The sequence below is a fragment of the Acipenser ruthenus genome, chromosome 5 (assembly GCF_902713425.1).
Source record: "Acipenser ruthenus chromosome 5, fAciRut3.2 maternal haplotype, whole genome shotgun sequence".
Taxonomy (NCBI): domain Eukaryota; kingdom Metazoa; phylum Chordata; class Actinopteri; order Acipenseriformes; family Acipenseridae; genus Acipenser; species Acipenser ruthenus.
The window spans coordinates 76,900,589-76,925,209 of record NC_081193.1 but is presented as its reverse complement, the minus strand read 5'-3'; the positions used below and the strand labels follow the sequence as shown (position 1 = coordinate 76,925,209).

Genomic DNA, 24,621 nt, shown 5'->3' with positions numbered 1-24,621 from the left:
TGCACTATAAAGTGAATTCCTGCAACCTGTTCCAACTTCAACCACTAGGCAAAGTACCAGTCAAATAACTAAATATTTTACCGAACCAGTAAAGCTACTTTTCAAGTTCACTTTAACCATAACAAGTACAACCCGTTACTGACACAACTCCCAGATGTATCTTCAGCCTTACACACAAAACAACTGAGAATAAAACGAAAATAAAAATAAAGGATCACATAAAACGGAAATAAAAGCAATTGTCTCTAAATCTTGGATTCCTCAAAATAGCCACCCTTTGCCTTAATAACAGCCTCACAAACACGAGGCATTCGGTTAACAAGTTTCAGCAGGAAATCACCCGACATGTCTTTCCAGCTCTTCTGCAGCAATTCCCAGATATGTAGGGCACTTGTGGGTAGCTTTGCTTTGACTCTTCTGTCCAGTTCGTCCCATACAAGTTCTATGGGATTGAGGTCTGGAGACTGGGCAGGCCAGGTCATTAGATTGAGTTGTCCTTCACTTTCCTTCTTAGCCAGAGTTCTTGCACAACTTTGAGGTGTGTTTCGGGTCTTTATCTCACTGAAAAATGAAGGACTGCCCAGCTAGCTGTAATCCTGATGGAATGGCATGCCTCTGAAGTATGCTATGATAGCCATGCTGGTTGAGCTTGCCATGAACTTGGTAAATATCACCAACTCTGTAACCAGCAAGGCAACCCCAGACCACGACACTGCCTCCTCCATGCTTGACAGTGGGAACCACACATGCAGAACTCATGCGCTCACCCTCTCTGCGTCTTACAAATACTCGGCGGTTGGACCCAAATATTTCAAATTTTGACTCATCGGTCCAAAAGACCAACTTCAACTCCTCAAACGTCCAGTTTCTGTGTTTTTTGGCCCAGGCAAGTCTCTTCTTCTTATTCTGCACTTCCTCTTTTTCAATCTCCTCTGAACAGTTGATGTTGAAACATCTGTACTTCTAGTAGCATTTAACTGAGCTTGTATTTCAGGGGAAGTTAATCGTCGGTTTCGCAGACTTGTGACTCGAATGAACTTGTTCTCTGATTCTGAGGTCACCCTTGGCCTGCCTGACCTTGTTCGGTCCACATGAGTGCCAGTTTCTTCAAATCGTTTGATGGTCTTGGCCACAGCAGTTTCAGACACTTGCAAAGTTCTTGCGATTTGTCTTAAAGATTGACCTTCATTTCTTAAAGTAATTACAGACTTACAGTCTTTTTTCTTTGCTTAACTGAGCGCATTTTGCCATTTTCTGCTCCCTTACATTCAGGAATGACAAACTTGTGCCTATGCTACCTATATTTATAGTAATCATGGACCCTCACCTGTTAACAATAATTGGTGACAAAAGGTTAATCAGGTAACATGCTAGTTAACTCGGAGAACATGTAACAAATACACTTTTATACTTAGGCCAGTGTTCTAACACCGTGTTATACACATTTCAGACTTTTAACTGACTTGGGCTTCAGACTGAAATCCCCTTCCTTTGGGTGACCATTTCATTGAAATTGACAAGATTTACATTTTCATTTAAAAATAAAATTTTTTAATGCAATTCACTCATGATTATCAGCTTATATAAGTACACGTATCATATAATGAAATATTAAGTGTTTATAGACAAGTTTATACAGTTAAAAGCATAGATAATCATGAAAAACCTGGTTTCAAGCAGGTGTACTCAAACTTTTGACTGGTACTGTATATATATATATATATATATATATATATATATATATATATATAGGAGAAACGGTAAGTGTGCTCGATACCGCGGTTTGATTAAAGATAATTTTCATCCGATCACAAGCACTTCCTAGTCAGTTCACCCTACAAACATATACAGAGTATATATTTGTATTGGATACCGTCAATGCATACATAAAACAAATAAAACAATATAAAGAAAAAGTTGAGCCGAGGAGACAGCTTTTTACCTGCTCTGAAATTATCACTGTATGTTATTACAGCAGGTCAATTGTCTTCTCCTCACCAGTCAGCCTACAATAATATGCAAGTCTAGTAATTTTCAAACACATTCACAAATGTACTGTAACATAAACAACTAAAATGACAAAAGCTGCTTACCAAATAGACGGTAGGTTTAAACTCAAAAGCACAGCAAGCTGCCACGCCAGTGTTCCCAAACATGTTTTCTTCAAAGACTAAAGCCATGGCATCGTAATTCCATGACTCAGAAGCGACTGAATAATATAGCTGTTGGCCACACTCATTACTCATGACAACATTTAATTAGACATACAAGGGATTGATTGCCGCAGGAATGTTTTTGGGTCTTTAATTAGACATACAAGGGATGTAATGTTTTATTAGACTTCTTTTTAATTTTTATTATTTCAGATAGAATAATCTTCATGTATGCCCCAGCTACAGAAACTGTTACACCACTGGTTTTCATATCAATATTCCCTTAGGAACCAGGTGCAGCTGCTTGATTATTCCATACAGGGTAGCATTACATAAGAACATAAGAAAGTTTACAAACCAGAGGAGGCCATTCAGCCCATCTTGCTCGTTTGGTTGTTAGTAGCTTATTGATCCCAGAATCTCATCAAGCAGCTTCTTGAAGGATCCCAGGGTGTCAGCTTCAACAACATTACTGGGGAGTTGGTTCCAGACCCTCACAATTCTCTGTGTAAAAAAGTGCCTCCTATTTTCTGTTCTTAATGCCCCTCTATCTAATCTCCATTTGTGACCCCTGGTCCTTGTTTCTTTTTTCAGGTCAAAAAAGTCCCCTGGGTCGACATTGTCTATACCTTTTAGGATTTTGAATGTTTGAATCAGATCGCCGCGTAGTCTTCTTTGTTCAAGACTGAATAGATTCAATTCTTTTAGCCTGTCTGCATACGACATGCCTTTTAAACCCGGGATAATTCTGGTTGCTCTTCTTTGCACTCTTTCTAGAACAGCAATATCCTTTTTGTAACGAGGTGAACACAATATTCTAGGTGAGGTCTTACTAACGCATTGTAAAGTTTTAACATTACTTCCCTTGAATTAAATTCAACACTTCTCACAATATATCCCAGCATCTTGTTGGCCTTTTTTATAGCTTCCCCACATTGTCTAGATGAAGACATTTCTGAGTCAACATAAACTCCTAGGTCTTTTTCATAGTTCCCTTCTTCAATTTCAGTATCTCCCATAAGATATTTATAATGCACATTTTTATTGCCTGCATGCAATACTTTACACTTTTCTCTATTAAATGTCATTTGTCATGTGTCTGCCCAGTTCTGAATGCTGTCTAGATCATTTTGAATGACCTTTGTTGCTGCAACAGTGTTTGCCACTCCTCCTATTTTTTGTTGTCTTCAAATTTAACAGTTTGCTTACTATACCAGAATCTAAGTCATTAATGTAGATTACGAATAGCAGAGGACCTAATACTGATCCCTGTGGTACACCACTGGTTACCTCACTCCATTTTGAGGTTTCTCCTCTAATCAGTACTTTCTGTTTTCTACATGTTAACCATTCCCTAATCCACGTGCATGCATTTCCTTGCATCCCTATTGCGTTCAGTTTGAGAATTAATCTTTTATGCGGGATTTTGTCAAAAGCTTTCTGGAAATCTAAATAAATCATGTTTACCTAAAATGTTGGAATGCAATTTTACTTCAAACCATTTGTTACTGGACAATTGATTGCCTCAATAAAAGGGTTTATAAATTGTTTCTAGACACAAAAAATACACGAAATAATACAGTAAAACTAGACGGTTCTCAATAAAATCAGTTGAATGCTGGCAACAGTCTCTTTTGATCAGGCGCCATTCCTGCCCCACTCCATACAGGGGCTTTCTAGGGGCAAGTGCCTTCATCAGACCTGTGTTTAAAAAGCACAGGGTCAGTCTGGGGCTGCCTTATAGGCCACAGCATTGTAGCTGTAGCCTGTATCACATTGGTGATGAAAGAGGAATGGACAAGTGAAAACCACTTTTTCTCTGAAGGTCTGAGAGCTTTTTAAATAATCCAGTAAATTATGAATTAGTCATTTAGCAGACATTTTTATCCAAAGTGACTTACAGAGACTAGGGTGTGAACTATCAACGACTGCTGCTGCATTCACAAAGAGGTTAAGTGACTTGCTCAGGGTCACACACAGTAAGTCAGTGGCTGAGCCGGGATTTGAAGCCCTTTTTTTTAACCACTGGACCACCAAGCCTCTAGCTTGCTGGTCATGAGATCAGTGTGGTCCTGTGGCCCTCGGAGTAGAATTCGCAGTGCAGATTATCCTTAGTTTTTAAAGTGACGTTAATTGTTTGAGTTATGCTTTTGTTTTATTGTCACTTGCTTAGACGTGCTTTTGTTTTGTGAAGGTCACTGTGAAGGTAAATCCATAGTAATTACTCACAGAATACAGTAGCTCCACTAAAAAGATCAATGCATGACGTGATAGAACAGTGTTTAGAATGAGGGTACAGGGTAGAGGCTGCTGAATTTACACCAGATAAAAGCAGATATAGTCAGAACAGGCATTTATAAAGCTGTAATGGTGCGGTGAGTAACGACTTGACATTTGGACTGTACATTCGCTTTGCTTTACAGTCGGACCCTGTTATCAACAGAGTGTGTCTGGGAGAGACGAGCGTGATTGACAACAAGACCCAATCAAAGAAGACGGTGGAGGAGTGGGCGGGAGGAGGAGGAGGAGGGGGTGGGGCTACCTTCATATTCAAGGTAACTGAGTGAGGCTAGGATCTCTATGATGTCATTCACATGACCGCAACTTCAACTCACATTTTAGCATGGTATTACTGTGAATGGGTCTAAAGGTTTTGCAAACACATCACTATAGTGTTTTGCCTGGGTTAATAACTGATTGTAAAATATCAACACCTATAGCTAAACCTGTTGGCATGCATTATGGCAATATTTGCAAACACATGTTCACATCCTATGAAATTCTAAACAGCTATAATGCAGAAGAGCACATTGTTTTATTTAATTAAAATTGTTAGCCAGGAAAAGTCTTTTGAGGCCACACACTTTGTTTAAAAGGTTGAAAAGTTGACATGTTCTACCATTGCTTCTTCGTCACACCATACACACCTCTGTCCCTATATGACATATACACTTTAAGAAATGTTTATTGATACATAGCAAACAGTTTATTTAGTGGGTGTCATTTTGGATCAACTGCCCTTTGCTCATGTTCTTAAATGTAAACGGCGTACCACAAAACAGATGCAAAATGGCGGAGAATAAGAAGATTGCGACCATTCAAGGTTTCCTAACCTGCCCCTCCTTTAACTCTGGGTCACTGTGGCTGTGGCAGGCTGTTCTGGGTGGAGAGATGGCAGCTAACAGGCTTTGATGTCATTCCAGATGAAGGACGGGGTACCAGTGCCTCTCCTCATCGCAGGTGGAGGGGGTGGCAGAGGCTACAGTGGCAAGGACGAGTATCCCATGGAGAGTCTGGAGAATGACACTGCTGTCCAAGGGGTCAATGGCGAATCTGGGGCAGCAGGTAAACCCTAGTTATTGCGGATGGGAGGAGAGTTTGTTTAGTTTGTGGGAGTGGAGTGCTAGGAGCCTGGAAGTCACAGCTTCAAGTTGTAATGTGTACATTTATAGGACTATAAAAAGTCAGTAACTTGTGTGTATGCACCACTATACTGCCATTGCAATTCTGTGCTCATATTGTACTGTATGTATGCTGAGTATGTTTATTAACACTTATATTGGTGGTTTCCTATTGCAAAATGACTTAAGACATACAAAACCTAGGTTATTATAAGGACACCTATAATATAATCCCCTGTGAAACAGGTACTGTATAAGGACCCCTCCTGAGCCTCACGTTCACTTTGCTGCACAGAGTGGGACCATGCTATCTCCTACTACGGTGGCAATGTGATGACTTCACTTGTCTTTTTTTAGCGCTCTCGTTTAGCCTCCACTTCACCTGTGAACGTTGGTGTTAATTGTCAGCCCCCATGGTGCTAATTAATTCCCTCTGGATGTCAGCAGATGTGAGACTATTCTTCACTGTGAGCCCCCCTAAGATCCCAATCCCTTTTGATCATTATATTAAAGGCGAGATGACTCATACAAAAATTCTGTGAGAAATGACCACTGATCCCTCAATCATAACACATTTATGTGAGTATTGTAGTGCAACTCTTTTTTTAACTGTATTTGCTTCAATATCGATTCATACGTGAAAAGACTGCAGCTCTCTCACTTTCCTCTGGACACTGAGTTAGTCTCGCCTCTACCTCAATGGCCCAAAGCAGTAGCTCAGCAGACAGACTTTGATCTTTTGCATTCTAGTACCTATAACAAACCTCTAGGAGTTATACAGACAAGAGAAAAGGTGAACCCCATCTTTTGTGCAGCATTAGGAAGGAGGTTTTGGGGTCTCAATACTCTGCACTACCCCAGTATGTCACAGCCCCATTTGCAGTGGTCTGAGACTCACCTTGTAGTTTTACCATGGTTTTACCATGCATTTAGCATAGTTTACCATGTGTTTTTTATATATGCTTGACCATACCCATGCTTTATTACACTATGCTATGCTGTCATTTCTAAGGGTCCCATTGTGAACAGGTTTGCTGTTTCTGTGTGGCAGGCGGCGGTGGCGGCTGGGATGACAAGATTCCGGTGTCCTCAGGGGGGCTGCCCATGCTGAGGGGGGCTCTGGGGGGGCAGTCCTGTCCGCAGGCCCTCCGGAAGTGGCAGCTGAGAGGTGGCTTTGGAGGGGGGGGAGGGGGCTGCTCTTCTGGTGGGGGAGGAGGTGGCTACATCGGTAAGTCATCTACCTAGATATGAGCATGTCAATGATAAACTTTATTAAGAAATTACAATTTAAAAATAAATAGTTAAAATTGAATATATTTTGTCAATGCCATGTTGTGTGCTATAAATAAGATATCAATAAGAATATAGTCTAGCTACCCCAACTCATTTGATGGTAGGCTATCTATAATCTAGCTGGATCTTAAATTACCATAAATAACTATAACTATATAAATATACAGTCAACTGTTTTTATGAAAATACATTATACATGTAAAAGTACTGTGCATTTTATTGAAATTACTGTTGTAAGTGAACTTTTAAAGTATATATTTGCAACTTGATATCTGCATGTCCCATTCTTATCACAGGCATTTTTAAACCACAAAAGCAAGGGATCCTCAACATCAGGGTATTGAGCAAATCAGAAACACTTCATAGCCCTGTATTGTTGTCAGTTTTTCAGAATGGTTGAGAAAGTGTACGGTGGTGCATTATCCTCAGCTTTCAACACCTTTTACTTTTATCTGCACTGGTAAATCATTGCTATGCTTGATGCGTGAGCACAAAGGCAACTCGAAGTGCATCATAGGATCGATAGTTCTAAAACAGCAATAAAATACAGTCCAGAGGCGCTAAACTAGATGCAAGTTAATACATTTTCCAATAGCATATTTTGTCCATGTGAGCGAACTACCACATTTACTTCAGATTTTATACAAAGTTTTCCCATGTAATCTAGCATGGCAAACATCAGCCGATCAACTATGTTATCCTCCATTCTACCTTTAAAAATGCCTGCACAAGACAAACCCCAAGGGCTAATATTATTATTTGTTTATTTAGCAGACGCCTTTATCCAAGGCGACTTACAGAGACTAGGGTGTGTGAACTATGCATCAGCTGCAGAGTCACTTACAATTACGTCTCACCCGAAAGACAGAGCACAAGGAGGTTAAGTGACTTGCTCAGGGTCACACAATGAGTCAGTGGCTGAGGTAGGATTTGAACCGGGGACCTCCTGGTTACAAGGCCTTTTCTTTAACCACTGGACCACACAGCCTCATACTACAAATGATATATGTTATTGGGATCTATTGTTGTTATATAAACAGATACTAACTATAGATTTAAATTTACCTTTCCTGTTTTTAACCTGGATTCCTCCACATTGCTTGTTCCCTTGCAAAAGTTCCCCATAGTAAAAGCAAATCAAATTGTAATAAAGCACAGTGAAAGCATGGTAAAATATAGGTAAGCACTATAAAGTCCATAGAGGTAGGGTATGTTTTTTTTTTAATGAGACCAAAAACCGAGGTCCTATTGTAAGTGACTGCAGCAGTTGTTGATGCATAGTTCACCACCTAGTCTCTGTAAGTCGCTTTGGAAAAAAGTGTCTGCTAAATGACTAATAGTAAACTATGACAAATAACTATGGGAAAACTGCAACATTACCATGTAAATGTAGAGTGGTAAACTTTTATAAGGGTTGTGCTGATCACCTGGCCTATCACTCCCTACCTGTAGGTGGTAGCACAGCTCAGGACGATGACCCTGATCGGGATGGAGAAGATGGTGTTTCCTTTATCAGCCCTGAGGGTGATTTGTACTTACCACCGTTAAAAGGTAAAGAACGGACCAGGTCAACTCCAGTTTAAAATAACTAATGCAGGCAAGACATATAGCTTTTGTTATTTTATTAAATTAAAAAACAATTCCATAGATCAAATTAAAAAAAAAAAATTCCATTGGATACAAATTGAATAATAGATTCCCCTTTAACACTACTCTACTTTAGCTTCTGCCCTTACAGTTTTTTAATATAAATATTCTCAGTTTGGTATAGCCTCTCTCTCTCTCTCTCTCTGTGTCCTCCATCCCTCTCTCTGCTCTCATGCCTCCTCAGTGATGGAGAGCCATGGCGAGGTGGGAATCGAGCTGGCTCTGGACTGCAGTCACTGCCAGACGAGGGAGTGCCACCTGAGAGGAGAGCCGGCAGAGCTGCAGTGTTACTGTGATGACGGATTCACGCTGGCACCGGACCAGGTCTCCTGCATTGACAATGACGACATCAAAGGTACCGTCTCCATGATAAACTGGAGTTTGAAGACAAAGTAGCTTCCTCTACCTTTTTGTGACAATTGCAGGTACTTTGTGTGGTTCTCTTCAATTCTAATTGCCTGCCAGAGGTAACCTAGGCTGGATTAACCAAAGTTAAGTTAGAGCCAGCGCCATCTAGTGATCTGCCCCTTTGGAAACAAGTTTCCTTTTGTTTTGCTGGCAATACACTGCTGTATACTAGATGGCGCTGGTGCTTACTAAAATAAAGACACTTTGGCTGATCTAGATGTCATGTCAAATCTTTGATTAGATCCTGTTTTCCTTTTTTTTTAGGAGTAAAGGAGTAAAATCCATGCTCCCATTTACGATGGTATTTACAACAAAATCTAATCTTTCAAAACTAGTAACAAACAACTGATGCATGCTTCAGAGTCATTACATTTCCTTCTTGATTCTAGGTTAATAGGTGCTTGATTCTGATTTTCCAAAATGAACAGGTGTTTTCTTCTTTTGAAAAATAGGAGGTAAAAAGCAGTATACGCTTTGAATATATGCCCCAATATTGCTAACACTAATAAGAGGTAAGGGAAGCTCTATTTAAAATGATTGGTTACCACTCTTACAACAATATATCCATATGAAAATAGAAAGTGCATTTAGAGTAAACTGCAGTGAAAGTACAGCAACCACATTGTGCATCTTTTTCAGTTGGGACTTCTATTTCTGCATTAGGTGATGTGTCAGGACACTGTATAAAACCACAAGTAATGCCAAATAAATGCTCCATTGGTTTGTGGTTTTCTGTTTCTGCTTTACATACACTACAGACACTGTAAACCAGGAGATGTCTCGGCTGCCCATGCCCCTGGTCTTGTCAGTGGTGATGTCAGCGGTCATCGCAGCTCTGCTACTCACCATTTCCGGCATTATGTTTGGTGAGTACCTCCACACCAGCCTCTCTGAACCAGCCTCTAACTACGTATTAAAGTACCTAGTGCTTGGCACACATCTTTGGCATACAGGAACACGACCCGCGTGTATTCAGCTGTTGAAAGATTTGTCTATCTCACGTCAGACCCACCCTTATTGTTACGGCCAGTCAGTGGCAGTACCGTATAACCATGCAAATAGATTCATGCAATTATGTACAGTAATAGGAGTGTGCTTACAGTATGTGGGCTTGCATGCAACTAAATCAACTCGAGCCAATACCTAAAACAGGAAACAGGACCAGAGGACACAGTTGGAAATGATGTGGAGACACTGTTAGAAGAGGGTAGGAGACACTTCTTTCCACAGAGTGGTGAGGGTATAGAATGGGTTACTTAGTTGTGTTGTTGATGCTGAATCATTGGGATTCTTTAAGATGAGGAACCAGACGAGTACTGATGGGCTGAATTCCCTCTTCATTTTAAATTTTGTTATGTGCCTATATAGAGTACAACTTCAAAAGACATGGTCTAGACACAAATCACAAATGAACAGAATTCTTTGGAGTTTATGCAGCACTAGGTATCTTTAATAAAAAAAAGAAAATCTCAACTGCGGTTTTATCTGTGTTCTTTATCTTATTCAAATGCCACATCAACGAATCCAGAGGAAATCCAAAACAAAATGATTTGTTGGCTAGTTAGCTATTTTTATTTATTTTTTTTCAAATGAAGAATCGGAATATACTCTTACTGTGTAAAAAATCATGGTTTGTAGAGAGCAGTCTTCTTGCACCCAGCCCCTTGCAGTACGGTTCTCAGGTACATGTTTTCACTGTACGATTGTAAGGGTTAGGGTTCATGTGGTTTATAGTCAGGGTGGAGCTATATTGAAGCACCATCCATTGACACCAGGGGATAGCATCACCTGTTTACATGGAACTTTCTTATTAAAAAAAAAGAGTTCAATAAAGACTGGAGTAAACGCTTTGAAAATATGGCCCAATGTCTCATATGCATTTTTAAGTTGTTTATTACCGGTTTTGTAATTCCAGTGAGTATTATTGGAACGTACATAATCTATCCACCCACCTTACTGACAGCTCTCCATGTACAGGCAGCCATGACTATAACTGACATGCTCGTTCTCATCAATAAAGTAATAATGCTAAGGACACATTGGAGTAAAAAACAACCTACTGTATGCTTGGCGTACATACTTGGCATAAGTACAAGGTATAATACTTGGCATACATCCTTGGCATACAAAAACACCACAGCTGTGTTGAAAGATGTGTCTATCTCCCAATTTGTATTTAGATAAAGAGTGCTAATTAGTTGCATTCATGTGCCAATGATGAGTCAGTTCAGACTATTCTAGAAAACAGTAGAAATAAAAGAAAATCAGCCATCTACATCTATGTACAGTACTCGATGTCATTGTAACTGTCACAGTTTACCATGCTGATGTTCAGTAATGCAGAGATTTATAAATGTGTAGGGTATAGTGTAGGGGTGCGTATAGGTGGACACAGGTACATGTTCTTATATATGACAACCAAAGGATTAACTGTATTACCTCAGAAAATAGTGTGGAACTAAGTATAAGCCCATGCGCCTATCTGCACAATTATACAGTACATTTCTAGTCCCTTCTCTTTCTTTGGTCCCCCTGGTTGTCCCTCCCTATCCCCCCTGGTTGTGTGCTGCAGTGTACCGGCGGAAACACCCCGAGCTGCAGTCCATTCAGCTGGAGCTGCAGAGCCCTGAGTGCAAGCTGAGCAAGCTCCGCACCTCCACCATCATGACAGACTACAACCCCAACTACTGCTTCGCCGGCAAGACCACCTCCGTCAACGACCTGAAAGAGGTGCCACGCAGGAACATCTCGCTCATGAGGTGAGGGGGCTGAGCGCTGGGGGAGCAGGGGCTTCCACAGAGAGGATACAGGCCTGGGACAGTGGATCGGGTGACCCCTGGGGGGTCCCCAGGAAATTCTGTAAACGTATCTTTTGTAAAACAACAAATGTATATAATGTTCTTTCACTGTTGTGAAGGGGAGATCTTAGAGGAGTCAATACTAACAATGCTGATATTGTAAGCATTGGTTATACCTTTCCAACTGAGCATATGCTCAGGACTTAGGAGGTAGGGTTAGGAGGGATATCAGCTGGATGGGGGGTTCTAGAGAAGTCTGTACTGACGATACTGAGATCCTTGACAGAGGTTAGAGCTCTACCACAGGGAATTATCCCTTGTAAAAGTTTCCCAATGTAAAAGCACAGCAAAGTACAATAAAGCATAGTGATATCATGGTAAAGTATAGGTAAGCATTCTAAAGACTAGTGAGGTATGGTAAGGCATATTAATAAACATGGCAAACCAGGGTAAACTATGGTAAATGTATAGCTTGCCCATGGTTATACATGGTAAAAGTGCAAAAATAGCATGCAGAAATAGTGTGATAAACTTTTATAAGGGATACTATAAGCTAATAAGTACATTTGACCCCCTCTCCTTTGGGTGGAAAAAGAAAAGACACTATATTTATTAAAGTATATGTTTTAATTGTGCATGTCTTTAGAATTTTTGTGGAGAGCTCTGAATTCAAAGCTTTGCCAAGCCATAAATATGAAGTCACACTTCTACAAGACAGCCACTGAGATATAAAAAAGAAATATGCTTTGGAACACCCACACATGCAGTATCCACTTTCCTAGAGGTTATCAGCATCTTCCAGGTAGGATATATGTCTCCTCCAGGGCAATTTATTTCAGCGAATACAAAAATAAGGAGGTGCCTTTTACACTTTATCCTTGTGAGAAAAGTTTCCTCTGTTTTCTACTGTCTCTGTAACCTACCAGCTGCATTGCTGTCATTTAGGGGAACAACAAATCTCTCTGTTTCTCGACTCCTGCAGCACGTACAAATGAACGAGATGAGTGGGCATAAATTGCATAGATGAGCTCCGGACACAAGTTCTGCTCCATTTAGCAAGCCCCTGGTGGGAGGGAGGAGGATCCTATCACAGTAAAAAACAGTCAGCCTAAATTACCTGGCTGCCAATCTCCACACCTAATTAACCTTTCAAAGGGGGAAACCCCAGGATAGATCACACACCTGCCTGGAAGCATTACTGAATGTACTGCTGAAAAGCAAGACATGGAGGCAGCTGTCATCCCTCAGCCAGAGGAGCCCTTTTACAAGCACTGTGAGCAGCACAGGGCAGAGGTGGGCATCATAGTGAGCTGGATCCTCAGTCTTTTAACCTTTTTCAATGTGTTTACAAGCCCTACGGCAAATTGATACTAGCAGTGCAAGAACATCTCACGTTTCTACAGTCGCTCAAGTAAGTGTATTAAACCCCACATTTTTTCCACAAAGACAGTCCGGGTTGTGTCTCATTCCTTCAGGAGTATGGCCCACAACAGGGTCAATGAGGTGGACAAAGGATTGCCAGCGAGAAGACAGTGTTCAAGTTCATCCCACAGGCACTCACTTGGACTGATATTTGGGATTAGGCTGTCTCATCTGCCTGGAATGGGCAACACCGGCACGGTGGAAGATTGCATTGTCATCTCGAAAGAAGCCATTACTGGGATGGTCCTCATCGTGTCAGTGGGTGTAGTTCAGGATCAAGCTCCTTGAAGCAGTATTTAGTACACCTAGCCAGAGGTTTAATATAACACTGTAAAAGGCTGAAATGTTTTTCTGCCTGGACTGTTTTTTCTCATGGAGCCTCAGATAGTGTCTGTGTGTGTCTCTCATCACAGGGGGCTTGGCCATGGAGCCTTCGGAGAGGTGTATGAGGGTCAGGTGTTTGGGATCCCTGGAGAGCCCAGCCCAATGCAGGTTGCTGTTAAGGTACAGAAGCATCAGACCTCAGACAATAGCAGTTGATAATTTGGGTTGCATTGCAGTATCAGAGACAAGCTCAACCATTCTTTGCTGTTCTGCAAAACTAAAATATAAGTTTATATCCACAGCTGACCCTGCCTCTTATGGAGTAAGAGTGTTTTCTTGTGAGCACTTTTGGGTAGACGAGAGGGCTGGTTCTGTCAGTTTGTAGTCTACCGGGCAGCAGACAACAGTCATGGCAAAAAAAGATGTACTGCAATGTTCTGAAACCTGGCGTTTTAACTGGGTGAATCACTTAATGATTTATTAATGGAAGCCTTGGTTCTCACACACGCACAGTGTAATGTTTTGGAACAGATGTACTTTATGTAAGTTACACAATGAAACTAGTACATACAGAGGGTCCTGTTAGTCATGCAATGAGTGCACAGTACATGAAAGTTTATCAGATTATATCCAAATGCAATTTGAAACATCAGTAAGAGGCTAGGTGTATGACAAAAGTTTGTTGAAAATGAATGCAAAATCAAAACAGGTATAGTGTTCATCATGTAGAGAGTGACAGACAGACAGATAGATGGATTGACAGACATGACCTAAATATCAAGCAAATAGTGAGTAAAGTTGTGTGTGTGTGTGTGTGTGTGTGTGTGTGTGTGTGTGTGTGTGTTTGTGCAATTGTTGTAGCCTCATGTTTAATGTGTGCTCTGTGTGTTCCTCAGACTCTGCCAGAGGTCTGCTCCGAGCAGGATGAGCTGGACTTTCTGATGGAGGCCCTCATTATCAGGTGAGAAGGAGTGGGGGTCTCAGCTATTCCTCAATTACACAGGTAGAGTCGTTATCCGATGATGCAACACACATCGAATACAATATAGTGCAGAGTAAAAGCTTAGCAATGAGTAGTACAGCAAAGCTAAGGCACTGTAGAATACCATGGAAAAGCATAAGTGTAGCAACAGTATAATACTGCACATAAATCACAGTGAAGCACAGTAAATGTACAAATATACCTTGGTAAACTTGTAGAAGGGTAATTACCCACAAGGATTGCCACACCATGTGTCTTCTGGTTTTCATTCCAACTGAGCACTCAGTTTCTTAACTAAGCCCGTAATTGAACTAATAATTTGCTTTATTAGACCTTTTTACTTGTTTTCAGCTCTTAAACAGTTGAAGATTTCAAGTTAGCTATAACATTTTATAAGTAACTTGAACTCTGCAACTTTTTAGGAGCTAAGAACAATTAAAAAAAGGTCTAATTAAGTAAATAATTATTTAACTAGACCCTTAATTGAACGAATAAAGAGCTCAGTTAAAATGACAACCAGAAGACACATGGTGTCCCCAGGACCAGGGTTTGGAAGCCCCACTGTACACTGTATTGCTTGCTTCTTGCATCATGCCTGGGTTTTATCCCTGCGAGACATGCAAGGTCAGTCTGCCTATTGAGGACAAGCATGGCAGATGCTCTTCCTGCTTGGGACCAGAGCATGCCAAGAGGGCGCTGGCTAACCACAGTTTTTGCACCTTCCCCTAAGAAACGTCTCTCACGCAGCTCTACAGTGCACTCTGCATCCCTGCACAGCACTCTTCCCCATCACCTTCTGTTTGAGAGATGGCCTCACCCCATGACTGTATGCCAAGCGAGACTGTTCGACGCACCCTGGAAAGTAGCCCATGCAGGAAACCGTCTTCATGGTCTTCCTCATCTTCCTCTGCTTCTCCATCTCCTCCTCTGTTCCAAGCAATGCAGCTCCTGAGCATCCAGCCATGGAGACTACCCAAGTGCCACGACCTGCTCAGTCAGGCATGTAGGACTTTAGGGTCTGGCCCCTGAAAGGCTGCGTCTGGGTCTGTCCAATAGAGTTATTGACACCCTACAAAATGCCAGAGCAGCATCCACACGTTCCCAGTACAGGTACACGTGGGGTGTCTTTCAGACGTGGTGCCTGTCTCGTGGGTTTGACCTGTCCCATGGCAGTTATAGTGCAGTTTTTGCAGGACATTTTTGATGAGGGGAAATCCCCCTCTACGTTAAAGCTCTATCTGGCAGCCATTTCAGCTTGCTTTCAGCTTGGCGGGGCAATTTTTGACAGGAGCTTGGCAGCTTTGACCGTCTATGAAGGACATTGTTCCTCGCTGGAGGTTAAATGTGGTGTTTGAAGCACTCATGAGGCCTTCATTTGAGCCCTTGCATTCAGCTGAGCTGAATTTTGTATTTCATAAAGCAGCTTTCTTGCTTGCAATCACCTCTGCAAAGCGGGTGAGTGAGATGCAGACATTTTCAATTGCAAAAGCCTGCTTAATTTTTACAGAGCCCAGGACAAAGGTTACGCTCCATACCAATCCTGCTTTTTTGCTGAAGACGATCTCGGCGTTCCATTTCAACCAGTCTGCGGAATTGGAGGCTTTCCATATACCTCCTTTCCAGTCTGATAGGGAGCGACAGCTCCATATGCTCTGCCCAGTGTGGGCCCTGGCATACTACATCGACAGGACAAAAAGTTGGAGGCAGTCCAAACAATTTTTTGTCTGCTATTGGGCTAAATCCTATAGTATAAGCCCTGTCTAAGCAGAGGCTGTCCAAATGGATAGCCGACACAGTCAGGACTGCCTATGAGCTGGCCAACTTGCCCCCTCCAGAAAAGCTCACTGCCCATAGCAACTTTGTGAGCTTTATTACAGGGTGCATCTGTCAAGGACACATGCAATGCAGCGGTGTGGGCTACTCCTCATACCTTTACTAGGTTCTACAGACTGAATGTCATTTTTCACCGATGTTATGGGTTTCTGTGAGTCTATGGGATTCTGTCTCTGCTTATCCTATGCCCCTGACAGTAAGCTCAGAATAGACATTGTCAAACACACAAGAATAAGAAAAGACAGAAATTGATGCAGAAATCCTCCACTCTTATGGGTTTTTATATAGACCCTTTATGTGCAGTATACGCTTTTATAAAGATTATAAAATAATCTTACAGTATGGTAATGCACAGGGCAGCATCTCAAACGACTCGCTCCAAATTATAAATTTGTGAAAGTGCTATACAGAGCTTCCGTTTCCCTTCAGACCTATGGTAACGGCTGTGCCTTGACATCTACGATTTTAAAATGTAATTCTGTTTACTTTAAAATTATTTTTCGTTTGATTTAATTTTATATGTTGCACTACGTTTTATTTCGTGTTATTTCATGTTTGTGAAAAACACAGGGCTCTACCCATATTTTAATGGTTCCATTTCCATTTCAGGGAACCAGGGTTATGATAATAACCTATCGGTTTCTAGAGAAAGCTGATGAATGTGTGCTGTGTAAACTCGTCTGTCTTGTCTTGCTCCCTGCAGTAAGTTCAGCCACCAGAATATCGTGCGCTGCATCGGGGTGAGCCTGCAGGCCCTCCCGCGCTTCATCCTGCTCGAGCTCATGGCTGGTGGGGACCTGAAGTCCTTCCTGCGGAAGACGCGTCCACGGCTGGTAAGAGCACACTAACCCTCAAGGGGCTGGCTGCTCCGTCTGTTATGGGTCTCTTCAGAACCTGGCAACAAGATGAGTTTCGAAGATGATGCTAGTGATAACTTATCAGAATTACCCGATTACAGAACTGTTCCTAAGCTAGTTGCGGGTATGTTATACAGTATGTAGTAGATTCAGTCGAAACTATTCAGCACCCACATCAACAACTAATATGTAGTGCATTTTTGTTATGAATTATCCCATATAGCACTGGTGTGTTTTGACAGCCCTCATCTTGAATCTTCACCTCACAAACCATGCCTGTCGTATACAGTCATTGTGTGAGTGAGGTTCCTGGGCCAGGGAGGATTTGCCTTGAGGAAGAAAACTTCAAAGGCATTTAACAACTGCATACTGACATGTGATTATTTTACCCACAGAGTCAGCCCTCCAGCCTGTCAATGGTAGACCTACTCAGCGTGGCCCGAGACATCGCACAGGGCTGCCAGTACCTGGAGGAAAATCACTTCATCCACAGGTCTCAAGGAGCTATTTAATACACCTGCTTTAACACTGTATCATAACCCACACAGAACAGCTCAGCTGACTTTATTCCTCTATTAGAGAACAGATTGGGGACACAGTGAGATATAGAGGGGTGTAGGTTGAGGGAGAGTGGGGGCTGTGTTACAGTATAGAGGGGTACAGACTGAGGGAGAGTTGAGGGCTCTGTTACAATACAGAAGGGTACAGATTGAGGGAGAGTTGAGAGCTGTGTTTCAAAGAAGTATGTTATAAAGGGGAGAGTCGGGCTCTGTTACAGAGTGGTACAGTATACAGTGGTACAGTCGGGAAAGTTGAAGCTCCCATGTAATGGTCTGTGTGCTTGTTTCCCCCCTGGCTACAGAGACATAGCTGCCAGAAACTGTCTACTTACCTGCAAGGGTGCTGGAAGAGTTGCTAAAATTGGGGATTTTGGGATGGCCAGGGATATCTACAGGTAAAAACATCTGCTACTCGTGCATCATAGTTTTCTCCCAATAGAAATAAATGTGTCAGCCTGGCTCCTGTGGTGTGATGCAATGGGATCGGTGACAGTGGCTGCTGTAAGTATATTGGTGTGGATGAGATAGTTAACTGTGACCATTTGTATACATGCTAGCTCCCCTGAGAAGCAGACAATACAGTTTTAGTGACAGATTGTTTGCTGCTATAGGCCAGTGACGGCTTTGTCACTCTAAATTTATATAAACGGTGTTGTAAATAATCATCAATAATAAATAATATTATAAAAAGAAATGTGGCCCAAACTTCAAAGCTTTTTAATCCCAATTGTCATTTAGCAATTATTTTTGTCAAAAAAACAAATACCAATTACAATTCTAAAATGATTTAAATGAAAAAAACTAAGACTTCTTTCAAGCTGTTTATTTCCAGTTTGGTCATTTGATTGGGTGCGTTTTTCCGCTATAGTGCTACGGACGATGTGGAGTGAATATCCAGTCCAGCCCATTTTATAGCAGTAAACTGATGTGTGTTGCTTTATTTGCAGGTCCTGTTACTACAGAAAAGGGGGTTGTGCCATGCTGCCAGTAAAGTGGATGCCCCCTGAGGCTTTCATGGAGGGCATTTTCACATCCAAAACAGACACCTGGTGAGTTGATATTGATCCCCCTCACCACAGTAAGCACTGTGCAGGGAGCTCTCCCAAAATGAAGAGGGGCCTTCCTTGAGTTACGAGAGTCAAATTCCAAGTGACGTATTCATTTCAAACAATAGAACTATTATATGCACTGTGTTAGTGAATCAGGTGAAGGGTCTGCTTGGCTGAACCGCTCCGACGTTGCTGTTTGTGTTGCAGGTCATTTGGGGTGCTGCTCTGGGAGATCTTCTCTTTGGGGTACATGCCCTACCCCAGCCGCAGCAATCAGGAGGTGCTGGAGTTTGTGACCAGCGGGGGCAGGATGGACCCTCCCAAGAACTGTCCCGGGCCTGTGTGAGTACTGAGGATTGCAAAGCACAGCTGTTCAAACTGTGTGAAATTATTTCTGGTATAATAGGAGACCCACTGCACACAACATATTAACTTATTATAAATCACAAACATGAAGATTTTACTCAGAAGCTACTATTAAACATAAAAAATGGAATTTTGACAAATGCTTACCAGTTTTATTTCTCATCTTCGATTTATTTACTGCTGTACGTCCTGTCTGCTGTGCACCTTACCCCTTATGAATCTCCCTTGCATGTGCGTTCGCAGGTACAGGATAATGACGCAGACCTGGCAGCACCAACCTGAGGATAGACCCAACTTCTCCACCATCCTGGAGCGAGTCGACTACTGTCTGCAGGTATGCAGCTCTGCGACACAAACGCAAGCACATGCTGATGATGACACCAGCCAGAACGTGTGTTCGCTTTACTGTTTTATTTTTTTTTAATCATTTTTGCATTGCAAACACACACACATACACACTAACACAGGAGCATTTGTCACTCAGTGTCTCCACGTTATTGGTGCAGGGTGTGATCAAACATTTATTACACCAAAGATAGGAGTCATCAACTCTTTGCACTGTAAATTATAATGCATGTTCTGTGGATAATGCACACCTTGTATATAATGCACATGTCTGAACGACTTTAAATCCCATCAAAACCAACAGTGTCTGCTATATCGAATACCAGAAAACAAGTTCACTGTGCACCTCATACAGTATACAGCACACAGTGAATATGTACCATGCATAAATTCTCCTTAAATTTGGAAAAGATACTCTATAATTTGAAAACTGTGGTAAAAACATATTCTGAATTATGTAATGCTATTTGTGTACCCTCTCGCTGCTTGAGTGTTTCCCAGCTGGTGTCTAATGCATCTTAAATCTTGAATTTCTGCTACAACTAAGTGCTTCACACAGTGTGTCCCCAGCAGTAAGTGGAACGTGTTACTATAAGAATATGAAAGTGGAGCTACCAGAGTCAACAACAAGCATGCTCCTTTATAGGCAGAACACGTAACTGAGCCAGGAGTGGGAGTAGCTATTGAACTTTTAATCACATCTCCACGACAAGGGTCTGAATCAGCAAGGGCAATGCATCACAAAACACTGCCGTTTGCAGTTTCAATTCAACACAAATGTGCAAAAATAAATACAAATAATTAAGTTTCACAAACATTTAAACAAAACCTGTTATTTTTTGTACACATTTTTGTCAAAGCATTTGTAAACAAATTGCATTCAACATTTTAATGTTTTTGATAGACGAATGAAATAAAAAAAAAATCTCCAGTTAGTATTTTCAGGCTTAGTTTTTCACTTTGAACCGCTAAACAGAAAACATGATGGTTCTACATGGGAAACGGAAAAATAATCCATCTGTCACATAGCCTCGATTTCTTTTAGTATCACTGAAGATGTTACTATAAAAAATAGAGGTTACGTTGAAGACATTAGCTGAAGAATGTTTCAAATTAGATTTCTCTTTGGTTAACAGTTTGAATGTGGTCTAATTTCTTTCTCCTCACCAAGGACCCAGACGTTGTGAATACGCCACTCCCTGTGGAGTATGGCCCCGCCCCTGAGGAAGAGGAGGCGGTGCCCATGAGGCCCAAGGACCCCAGCAGCACCCCCCTTCTCCTGGTGTCCCCATTGCCGGAGGAAGACAAGCTGAACGCTTCCAACCTGCAGCCCACCCCTCCTCCCCCTCCCGTCCCTCCTGCCCGGCCTTCTATCCTCTCCGTGCCCCAGAACAGCCCTGGCCACCCCCCTTGTCTACGGCCAGCCCTGCAGCAGAGCTCCGGAGGAGCCCCCCTGGAGGAGGCCAGTGGGGGCCACGTCAACCTGGCCTTCTCCCAGAAACAGCCCCCAGAGCTGGACTGCAGGAACGGCAAGCCCACCAACCTCTGGAACCCTACCTACGGGTCCTGGTATCTGGACAAGCAGCGAGCGCAGACGAAGGGGGAAGGAGGTGAGCGGAGGACTGCTGGCGATACCGCGGCACAAGCTGCTCCCCAACCTCCACCAGCCGTGCTCCTGGAACCCTCCACCCTCTTGCAGGGAACCCCCGCTGTCCCCCTGTTCAAACTGCGACGCTTCCCCTGCGGGACCATCAGCTACAGATACCAGGAGCAGGGTTTGCCCCTGGATCCTCTGCCACCACCTCTGCAAAAAACTGGTCCCGCCAGGACAGGCAGTGCAGGGAAGGGCCGCCCTTTGCTTGTTTCCAAGGTGACTGCCATTCAGCAGGACCCACCTCGGCAGGACCCCTCTCGGCAAAGCATCCCTACCTGGGACCCCAGCCTTCCCTTGACGGAGGATGTCAGTGCCACGGTACTCTAGTGTGACCCCTGAAGTTATTCTCTTCCTGAAATGACTGCAACTTTTGCTGGTTCCCGATGTTGCCAGGCAGCAAGCCACAGTGTGTCAGATGTATTTAACTGCTATTCAGATTCTTAATGGCTCTTGGTGGTTTAGCAGGTTTTTTAAGGGTTGTCATCTCCCTTGTGGACTCAACCCGTGTGGTTTTTTTTTTTTTTTTTAAGGTAAAAATGTGAGAAATGTGTTAAAGTCATGCAGTAGCATTGTGCGTACCCAATCTCAAACAAACAGTAAGGCTGTGGTAATGCTTGGGGGTTCATCAGAGACTCAGATCAGGTTAAGCCACTATTTGAGTTGCAATTGGCTGTAATCTTTCATGATAAATTCTGGTTTTAAATAACAGGGTTTTGTATTTCCCTATCCAGAGTTTTTGTTGCTTTTCCACCTTGCGCAGATGTACTCCGTGTCTATTCAAAAGACTGATAATACTGAATAGGAAAACCTCTCGTAAAAAGGCTACTCCAAGTTATTTTGTGTGTTCTCAGTGTTGTGTAAAAGCTGTGTTCAATTAGGGCTTGAAACCCCCATAAAAACAGTGATACAGACACAATCTAAAGCATCCAGTAGCCAAAATATGAAATTGAAAAGGGACAGAATGGTCACTGGAGCCATTGAACACAGATGCCTGCTCATTGTGTGTGGGTATAAAGTTAGAGGCAGGATCAAATCCTAGATTCAATGGTGTGTTACATGGCTCATACCCCTTGTGTATGTTGTATGTGATTCTGTATTTTTTACCTTATTATTCATAGCTATAACAGGTCCTTTTCTGGGGTCTGTCTGGCTGACTGCAGAGTTCCTCTAATGAGGCAAAAGCACACAAGTTCTTTTGAAGGGCTGCATTGCAAAAATACCCCTTCTGCATTAATTCTAATTCCTGGACAAACTGAATGACTCCATGCATTCAATTTATAATAACTGTGTGGAAGACTAACTGTGTGGTACATCTTTTTATTTATTATTCTTCCACTGTGGCGTACTTCCAACTTTAAATTACAGACTGCTCATTTATTTTTTCTAAATGACTTTAGCACTTACATGTTTGTTTGGTTGTAGTTTGTTCTGCTCTTGCGTATTGTGCCATGTACTCAGATGAGGTCTTAATGTATTGCCTTTTTAATTTAGGTAAAGATGGAGGATTTGAACTCGATTCTCAAAGCTATTTACTCCAAATTTGTCATTAGCACAACTTATTCTGTACAAACAAACACCAATTATAATATTACTTACAATAACCAGCATTAACGGTCTGAGTTTATTTCTAGTTTGTTACCTGTCATGGAGTTCAAAAGCTACAGTAATTATAACAATAATAATAATTATCCGATGAGTTACTCTGAAACACTAATTTATTAATGTAGCTTACCTATCTTATGCAGAAGAGCCAACCCTTTTTGCAGTTTACAGACTCCCAAAATCCATAGCTTTCCAATATTTTATCTGGTATTTTAGTTCCCCTTTGATTTTGCAATATGGCACAAAACACATAACTTACCAGAAGCGGGAGACTGAGGGACAAAGTGCAGCAAGAGAATGGGAGAAAACAAAATATTAAAAAACAGTTTACTGGAAGATATATACAGTTCCTGAGGAACAACACTACCCTAGCTTTTTGGAGAACACAGTTTGAAGCACACATGACACACCCTCTTAATTGTTTGGGAAAACAAAGGGTCACACACACATCATCACACAATGTCCAACGTGATGTCATCTTGAACAAACCCAGTATTACAGCATGTGTGCTGTACTGAACTTTACAGTGCAAAAACCCGTCACAAATGCACGCCCTCAATATTTCCGTTTTTTATTTGCTAGTCGGATAGCAAAAGAACAAGGAAATCTAGACCAAAAGTCCCATTTGCACAACTCTGCTCAGATTCTCTTTGTGTATTTTATTTTATTGTAAAGTACCTTGGGCTGCTTGGTCAATAAGCTGAGCTGTAGCATTCTAAATGGTTTTAACTTCACTTTGAAAGAGTCTGCATTGAATATGTACTGTATAGAACACAGAGGTTTAAAAACCACTCCACCTATAACATTATACACAGCTTTTTATTCCTGATGAAATGTCTAATTTCCAAAAGGGTTTGTTTAAATGTGAAACATCTAAAAAAAGCAACTGGGTATCAAATACTAAGCCCGTCTTTTATTAATTCAGGTATTTATTGATGTGCTTTAAAGGGTTTATTAGAATCCCATGTACAGCACTTACATGTACATTTTTGGTTAAAATGTATATTACAAAAATGTTCTTGATGTTCGTGTTCAGTGTTTTTTGTTGGCCAAATTTGTGAATTTGTCTTTCAAATCGATATACACTGATGGCCATTTAAACTGCAATTGTTGGTATGAAGGCAGCGGCCTCAGCAATGTCACGCTCCTGGCTGGGTCACAGCACTGGTACAAGCAAGTGTGCTGTGAAATGAACAGGAATGGAAGACATGTTTAAACTGTGTGTCACTGCGGTTTACAGAAGGATACCCAGGCTAGCATGTAATATAGCAGCACTACAGCGATGCATGATGCACTGCCTGGGTTATTCAACAGTAATATTTATATTGTGTACATAGCAAAATGTCCATTCATATTTATGTCATACCAATGTTTTTTTTTTTGTTGTTTTTGTTTGTTTCATGTACTAAATGACAACATATATAAATGTAAATATCTATACAATTAAATTAACTGAACAAAACAGGTTTATCTTCTTTCACATTGGTACAAAATGGAAATTCAAAGGGCACTAACAGGTGGCACGGTAGGCAGTCTCTCAGAAAGGTAATGGTTGGATGGGCATGGAGACTTAACTGCGTGTGGACAATCACATTGTCACTACCTGTTCTGTAGAAAAATAAGGTATGATTCAAGTCCAGTTTCAGTCCTAGTGCCTCAATAAAAAAAAAAAAAATTATGAGTCAAGAATCATTAATTATTTTGAGGTGTGAGCAGAGAACACTGATGTTGAATTTATAGATACAAATGATGACAAGACCAAAACAATGACTTAAGTGAGGTGCTATGGAATTGACCAATAAAATCAAGGTGTTTTGTGAGCTACAATAGAAAGGTAGGTAAACAAGCACCTGTGTTCAGACCCTGATCAGCTTTAATCTCAGACTACGTAATGTTACTTTAGGTAAAGTAGTCAAGATTAGTGCTA

At 41.6% G+C, this 24,621-nt stretch overlaps 1 protein-coding gene across 1 annotated transcript in view; it reads left to right on the top strand.

Moving 5' to 3' along the window:
• The window catches only part of LOC117403388 (ALK tyrosine kinase receptor-like), a 145,459-nt gene extending 121,209 nt beyond the window's left edge, over nt 1-24,250 (top strand). Inside the window, exons 15-30 of the mRNA XM_034005501.3 lie at nt 4,577-4,708; nt 5,357-5,498; nt 6,606-6,782; nt 8,300-8,398; nt 8,679-8,849; nt 9,661-9,768; nt 11,475-11,661; nt 13,536-13,626; nt 14,343-14,407; nt 16,965-17,094; nt 17,514-17,611; nt 17,981-18,073; nt 18,626-18,727; nt 18,935-19,069; nt 19,337-19,427; nt 20,610-24,250. Coding sequence (XP_033861392.3) covers nt 4,577-4,708; nt 5,357-5,498; nt 6,606-6,782; nt 8,300-8,398; nt 8,679-8,849; nt 9,661-9,768; nt 11,475-11,661; nt 13,536-13,626; nt 14,343-14,407; nt 16,965-17,094; nt 17,514-17,611; nt 17,981-18,073; nt 18,626-18,727; nt 18,935-19,069; nt 19,337-19,427; nt 20,610-21,419 — 2,631 coding nt within the window. The 3' untranslated portion in view covers nt 21,420-24,250. The remainder of the gene's footprint in view (nt 1-4,576; nt 4,709-5,356; nt 5,499-6,605; nt 6,783-8,299; nt 8,399-8,678; nt 8,850-9,660; nt 9,769-11,474; nt 11,662-13,535; nt 13,627-14,342; nt 14,408-16,964; nt 17,095-17,513; nt 17,612-17,980; nt 18,074-18,625; nt 18,728-18,934; nt 19,070-19,336; nt 19,428-20,609) is intronic.
• The last annotated feature ends 371 nt before the right edge of the window (nt 24,251-24,621 follow it).